This window comes from Alosa pseudoharengus, unplaced genomic scaffold, assembly GCF_046254945.1.
Source record: "Alosa pseudoharengus isolate Yale_2024_CS ecotype anadromous, Long Island Sound unplaced genomic scaffold, YU_APseudo_1.1 YU_APseudo_1.1_scf_17, whole genome shotgun sequence".
In the NCBI taxonomy this organism is placed as follows: Eukaryota; Metazoa; Chordata; class Actinopteri; order Clupeiformes; family Clupeidae; genus Alosa; species Alosa pseudoharengus.
In genome coordinates this window covers 32,203,637-32,210,956 of record NW_027468640.1, presented here as the reverse complement: position 1 = coordinate 32,210,956, position 7,320 = coordinate 32,203,637, and the positions used below count along the sequence as shown (strand labels likewise).

The window sequence follows — 7,320 nt, the reverse complement described above, 5'->3', positions numbered from 1 at the left end:
TCTTGATGTGTGAGTGCTACAGTCCATTTCTGCAGTATAAAAACTGTTCTCAGATAGGGAGGGGTTCATTTGCGCCTCCAGCAGCATCAAGACAAACTAAAGACATGTCGACCTTTTTCAAACTTCTGATCTTCATTTGCCTTCAGAATGGCGGTATGTAAGAGCAAACCATAAGAAAGAAAGATATGTAACAACACATTTTATGGAGGTGTCCCACATTACTTAGTTTCTCTACATATGATATGATATGCAGTTTTCAACATGTGGTTTGTAGTAGATATTTGATTTCTTGTCTGCCTCTTGTAAAGGCTGTTTCAAAACAAGATGAGTTGGTACGAGATGATGTCTGGATTGCTATAAGGTAATGTGTTTCTCATCTGCTCTATGTTAGTCACAGCTCGAGTCATGAATGCTGAGAACCTAAAAGCTGCGCCAGAGCAGCTGCCTACAGTGGTATGTCACACATAAGTTTACCTTTTTCTAGATAATGTTACTTCTTTGTTATTATGAAACACGTGGGATACAATCTATGATATATGTTGACAGAAATAAACTATACAGTTTACTTGATATGACAGTGTATATGGATGTATACATTAAGTACAAATGTACAAATGTAATATTGTTGAAAATGTCTCATGTAATATTATTGAAAATAGGCCTATGCATCAAGACCATATTAATTGTGATGCTCACCATTGCTGACGTTTGAAGCCCACAAAACGTATCCTTTTACAGTATGTTTTGAAGCAATTTAAATACGATTAATCACATCCTTATAATTACAATTGTATTATATTGAAACACTCCACTTCATACATCAGTGACAAATCTGCATGTAACATTTGGTTCACTTGGTTATTCAGCTTGTCTTAATTCTCAAACTACACATTAGAGCCACTAAAAACAAATTTCTTTATGCATGACTGAATTCCTCAGTCTCACTTCTGCTTTGCTGTAGTGTACAATAATGTATTTTTGGACTGATCATTTTTAAGTCTTTAACAAATCACTCTCAGTTTGTCACCAGAAATGACTGGGAAACATCAGAGAACATGTTTTCAGCATGTGATTGTGAAAAGCATAATTTTCAAATGTTGAAAAAGATTACACTGCAGTCACTTGCATTTCCAAGTAATTATGGAGATAATGCATAAGTAGACAGTGGTTATATTTTATTAACACTACTAATACTAATAGTTGATGGTCATATTCAAAATTAAGAGACCACTGCAAATTTGAACAGTATCTCAACAACTGTAGGATGACATCAGAAAAATGTGCAGTGGTCTCTTAATGGTTTCCAGAGCTGTACCAGTATATTGATTAATTTAGACTATGACTTAAATGTATTCATATCATTAAAATGTATTAATATCTTGAGTCACTTTGGACAAGAGCATCTGCTAAAACTATAAACATTAACATAAACATATTTGTGTCTCTTCTGTAGACTATTGACACCTGTAAGACGTGCACTGAAATGTTTGAACTTCTGAAAGATCTTATGTCAGATCCTGGAGTTCAGGTAAAATGCAGCACCTTGACACACACACATCCACTCATCCAGCAATAACAATATATCTTGTCAAAATGTGTACCTCCTCAAATATGCAAACAGTCTAACATCCCTAAGAGAACACACCTGTTTAAATAGTAGCCCTTGCAACACAGTTCCACTTGACAATGCATCAGATGACTTTATCATTTTAAACTTACAAATACACAAAGGCCTTTGTGTTCTTTGAAAATGGCTACTCATTGTCGTGTTTGTAGGAGGTGATCTGATAACAGGGCTTATCCCCAACTGGTGAAAAACAATAGAGTACTTTCAGGTTTGATTCTCAGAAAGCAGAAGTTTGAAGCCTTTCATGGGCTTTCACTTCTGTGGATCACTTCTCCTTATCACCACATCTTCAGGAAAGCAGAAATAAAGATGCGTTATTGAAAGGTGGCTTGTGGCAGAAGTGATACCCTGGAGATTTACAGCAAAGCCTATGTATCTCATTTAGATTGATGCAGTAAGTGAAGCTGATGAGCGCAAACATGAATATTGTGCAAACAAGCTTTACCTCATGAATTGTTGCACACATCGTCCTTGTGTTTTTACTTGGTGCTAGTTGGGTTTTGTTATTCCACTTATTTATATGCAGAATTGGTACTTATTCATTTATTTATTTCAAGTCATATTGTAGTAACAATCAGGCCTATAGGTGGCGAGTTTTTTTCTTACACTCTTATTTCTTATCTTCTCTTATTCCATTACACGGTTGTGCAAGTTCTCAGGAAGTGAATATACTGTGGCGTGAATTAGCGTCGTAGCGTCACCAGAGTTCATCAGATGACCACCTCAGAATGTCCTCTCCTGTTCCCAGCCTCTCCAGACTTCCTCTCTCACAACACATTTGCTTGTAGGTAGATAGATAGATAGATAGATAGATAGATAGATAGATATATAGATAGATAGATAGATAGATAGATAGATAGATACTTTATTGATCCCCAAGGGCAAATTCAAAATAGCAGGCAGAATTCATCTGTATGTGTTTCCTGTCCTAACTTCACCCTGACTCCCTCTCTCCTTTAGGGGATGGTTAAGCACGACCTGGGTTTAATGTGTGAGGCGCTGCGTAAAAGTTTTGGTCCTGCATCAGAGAAAATCTGCAAGGATATGGTGGACAAAAACCTGCCTTTGGCCTTCTCTATCTTCGACAGTGTATTGGTGAGGTTTACATACAGTGATCTGCACCACACAGTTTTAAAACTGCATGCAGTACTGACAGTTTAGACACATACACACACACACACACACACACACACACACACACACACACACACACACACACACACACACACACACACACACACACACACACACACTACAAAAACCAGGGCTGCCTAAACAGCAAATCACATTCAATATAACACTGCACATCCATCAGTAAATCTTGAGTTTTGGTTTATTTTATTCTTTTACCTTTGTTCAAAACTATGCTTACAATTTAAAAGGAGTATTAACAATCATAGGACAGGGATAATACTCTGAGGACCAACAATCACAGCCCGTCTGGGCTCTCTTACAGAAACCAGGTGTGCTCTGCTCTGCACTGGGGCTCTGCGTTGTCGAGGTAGAAAACGAGTTGCAAGGTCTGATGGCCAAACTTCAGACAGCTCTCAAATCTCCAGCTCTAGGGGTAAGAGCATCTCCATTATGTAAACGTTCACATCACACATTAACACAATGGTTATGTCTGTCTTGTCCCAAAAGTGACCTGTAAGCATTCTCAACTTTGCTCTGAGGCATAGCTCTAGCATCTTAATGTTACCACCATAACATCACACCACATCATCATATTCTGATTACATCTCAAAAGGTCCTAATGATATGTATTTTATGTTATACTGGTCATCTGATGCCTTGCCCTGGGTTCTCTCTCTCAGGTGAAGTCTGACCTTCAGTGTAAGTTCTGTGTCTATCTGATTGAGCTCCTGGAGGGACTCCTGCCTAAAGAGAAGACTGAGGTAACAAAAGCATAAACAATGTGTTCTTGCAAAGTGCAAAGCTCCTCAAAAACATATGGTGCTTATCAACTGAAATGTCTATAGAGACATTGTCAGATTGCATGTTCATAGTGGTTTTGCTCATTTACCAACTTGTAAGTTGGGTGCTAAAAACAAAAGTATAGGTTTTGTATAGTCATCATGAACTTTTTCCAATATTGTCTAGTAGACCACCTGACACATATGGTTCAAGCACTCCAGCTGTATTCATGCATCCCAACTGTTTTGTCACCTTGGTCCTTTGATGCATACAATAGAGTGTGTAGGTAACTAAAGAAAATAGCTTAGAGTTATATTATCAGAATTGGTCTCTGCCACTAATCCATGTGCTACGCTGTAAAGATGATGGACGATGGGAATAACTGCACTCTCCAGTGAGATGTGCTCGTTTTCTCATCTCTTCCATGTCTCTGGCAGGAGGCTATTGCCCACATGCTGGACCAGGTGTGTCATCTTGTGCCCGCGGCGTACAGGGACCAGTGTGTGGCCTTCATCGAGCTGTACAGTAAGAAACTGATCGAGCTGCTCCTGAATAAATCCAGCCCCCACACCATCTGCACCCTCATCCATCTCTGCAAGGGCATGGAGACAGCAATCACTGGTAAGGAAACGCACAGTCCTCCTTCGCCCATGCTACACGTTTTCACCAAGCTTCATAAAAATCGGGCTTGTTGTTTTTGTGTAATATTGCGTACATGAACAGTATGTAACAATAGATCAGTAAAGTAAAGCAAGACCCTCATAGGCAGTGTGGATAGAGGTATATGACCCTTTCATATGGCCTATGACTTTAGTAGTGATGTGGGAATTGTTCTATTTTTACCTGCTTCCTGGAAATAAGTAATAATAATCTCTATTTGTGGTTTAGGTGCTCACATGAGTGGCTATGCTTGCGCCATGAGCAGCTATCGGTGCCAGAACCTTCTGACTGCTATGGAGTGTGGGGTTCGTAAAAGGCTACTGTGTTTATAATTGAATTTCCTAAGATAAAGATTTCTAAGATAAATGTGGTTTAAAACAAAAATTACAAAGGCTACATTACATGTATTTTGTTGTTGTTGTTTACAGGCAGTGGAATACTGTCAGAAATATGCCTGGTTGTAAAATCTCTGTGCATGGTAAGATGCAACTCTTGAATATTTTTTACTTTTTATACTCATATTCTATTTTATGCTGAGCATTTACCTGGTGTAAACAGTAATCTATATATTCAAATAGTTTTATTGGTTTAGAATGTCTGTTTTTTAATGTTTTAATATTTTCTTTTGAGACAGCACAGATAAAGAGAAGACAGGCCTTAGAGGACTGCACCTCAGCTTTCTGTAGTTTCCTTTTCTTGGCTGTGGTCACCATGTGTCAATGTCAGTGATAGCAGCTCTGTACACAAGCCCATGGTGACCATAGCAACCTACAGACATACACCTACACAAATGGGACTGATATCATCAGATTACTTTGTCACAGTCTGTCGTTTTTAATGTGTGAAAAGCATGCTTTTGGTTCAAGATTTCTGTGTAGTGAGATACCAGTGAAACGTGTAAAGCCATTCAATTTTAAACACTGTTTAAATACACATATAACCTTGAAACCAGAACATTGCAACATATTGTTTTTAAAGTATTTAAATAAGATCACACCTAATGGCTGTGTCAGTGTTAGTCATGGAAGCCAACCAGTCCACAAGTTATGTTTAGCAAATCAAAGCCAATTTTAATTCCCTGAAGTCCTTGAATGCAAATGTTCACATACATTTTACTTATAAGAACAGCATAGAAAACTGAGAACCCCACAGGCTTTCTTACGTTTTCTATACATGTCACACACACGTCATGTGTGTGATTAACTGTCTTTTCCTCTCCACTATTGCCGTCATTTTTTATTGGTCAATCATACTGAAGTATTTGATTTGTACTTCGAATGATCTGTCCTAATAAATATTTTTCAAATAAAGATATGAGTTGTTTATGAATGCCTAAAATAAAGTGTTATCAATGTCCCTGCGATTAATACACCATGGCCATTTCTTGAGAATGCTTTAGCACAAGAGAATATTGACCCAGCTCAGTGCCCCTTCAGAAGTTAGTGTCATACTGGTTTGTTTAGAATGTCTACACTGCATGAATACCTTTCTCTGAGAATATCATGTGTGTATAGCCAAGTATCATGCAGTGGTGTACAGCATATAATTTTAAATGAAAACATATATATCACTATGTCCTCAATTACTATTTATTATTTTTAGTATTGTATTATTTATAACATTACCCTCAGAGAGATGACAGTTCTGTGTGTTTTTTTGATGCAAGAAGCATACATCAGTGTCCAGTTCTGGTACTATTATTCTAAGGACACCTAACCAACTTATAAACAGCTTAACTTTTAAATACTTTTAAAACAGCCCTTTTTCAAGTTCAGCTCCAACGCCCTCCTGAAAAACATTCCAGTGCACTGAAAAGATTGCTCCATGAAAACTACCACAATGCAGTGAGCATCAACCATCCACCATGCATTTTATTTTTTTAAGTTGTTAAATACTGACTGTGCAATACCTCTGGTGCCCAGTTCACTATATACTGATAAGAACTTGTGAACGTATTGACATTTACTAAAGGGGAGGTCAGAAAATGTGTAGAGCAAAGGAGAAGGCTGAAGCATGTTGAGCTTTGTTAAGGTATTCTTACACAAACATTCAGTTTCAGAATTCAGTTGAAGCAACCCTGTGTTGTAGGCCTTTGGTACAGCCAAGGGTCCTTGGGGTGACAGGGTCCCAACCAGGGTTGAGTTTGTTTACTGAAAGCATGGTTGAAAAAGTACCAAATCATTTTTTAATACTTCGGTTATGGTGATCTTTGCTCAGTGGCACTTTTGGTAAATGCAGTCCAGTTCAGGAATCCTGTTAAATAGGTGGCTTATCCATTGTCCTATTATTGTGTGTTTTCTTTATGGGTAAGACAGCATCAACATCCACTATACCTCCCTGACTGAAATAAAAAATAAAAATGAGTCATCATTACATATCATCACAGACTTGGACTTTAATTTGCCCAATGCACAGTATTGAAACATAAACCCCCCCCCCCACACACACACACACACACACACATCCCACCCCACACACATACATGATAGATTACTTCCCTGATTGATCGTATTAACATTCGAAAATGCAAAAGGTTAGTCTAGGACCCAAAACGGGATGTGCTTAGGGTCATTGCAGGCAAGTATTGCAGCCTCACACTGAGCAGAACTAAACAGAGAATTGAAAGCAGTGTGAATCTCCCACAAGGAGGGATCTGAGGGATGCCATTTCCTGTTTTTTATTCCTCAACCAATTCATTTTTTTTATTCAACCACTGTCCTATCCACACCATTCCCTAGTTACAGTTGCCTGGTCACACGAAGGTAGTATAGTGGCTAAGAAGCCGTTTGTATAGTAGCTTGAAAAGTTGAAGAGTTCAATTCGTGACACCGTTGTGCCCTTGAGCAAAGCACTTAACCCCAAGCTGCTCCAGGGAGTTTGGCCCTGTAGTTAATTGACATCTGTTAGTCGCTTTGGATTAAAGCGTCAACCAAAGAGATAAGGTTGTCAAATTAGCATTTTTTTCACCATTTCAAATCAGTGACTTTGGTTTGATACAATTCAGTGATATATTGTTTATTGGGGTCAAGCAGAAAACAATGCATAACCACCCACTGTTTCTACCTTTTCTTATAAGCAATTTTGCTTTTGCCATGGGAGTCTATAGTAGCCCCTAGAGC

At 38.3% G+C, this 7,320-nt stretch overlaps 1 protein-coding gene across 4 annotated transcripts; it reads left to right on the top strand.

The window, feature by feature from the left end:
- sftpba (surfactant protein Ba) lies at positions 1 to 5,511 on the top strand. Of its 4 annotated transcripts, XM_076289339.1 has the most exons (11): positions 1 to 153; positions 392 to 453; positions 660 to 737; positions 1,454 to 1,528; positions 2,588 to 2,722; positions 3,063 to 3,194; positions 3,442 to 3,522; positions 3,979 to 4,162; positions 4,430 to 4,506; positions 4,630 to 4,679; positions 4,836 to 5,511. In XM_076289339.1, the coding sequence occupies exons 4-10, from the start codon at positions 1,484 to 1,486 to the stop codon at positions 4,663 to 4,665; spliced, it is 690 nt and encodes a 229-aa protein (XP_076145454.1). In that variant the 5' UTR covers positions 1 to 153; positions 392 to 453; positions 660 to 737; positions 1,454 to 1,483; the 3' UTR covers positions 4,666 to 4,679; positions 4,836 to 5,511. The 4 variants fall into 4 exon arrangements, with proteins under 4 accessions (XP_076145454.1, XP_076145451.1, XP_076145452.1 ...); XM_076289336.1 differs by lacking the exon at positions 660 to 737; XM_076289337.1 differs by lacking the exon at positions 660 to 737 and having other exon boundaries at positions 4,832 to 5,511.
- The last annotated feature ends 1,809 nt before the right edge of the window (positions 5,512 to 7,320 follow it).

Coding starts and splice junctions, on each gene's coding strand:
- sftpba (XM_076289336.1), top strand. CDS start 6: ATGTGTGAGTGCTACAGTCCATTTCTGCAGTATAAAAACTGTTCTCAG. Junction 3,195..3,441: donor TCAAATCTCCAGCTCTAGGG/GTAAGAGCATCT, acceptor TCTCTCTCTCAG/GTGAAGTCTGACCTTCAGTG. Junction 4,507..4,629: donor TGACTGCTATGGAGTGTGGG/GTTCGTAAAAGG, acceptor TGTTGTTTACAG/GCAGTGGAATACTGTCAGAA.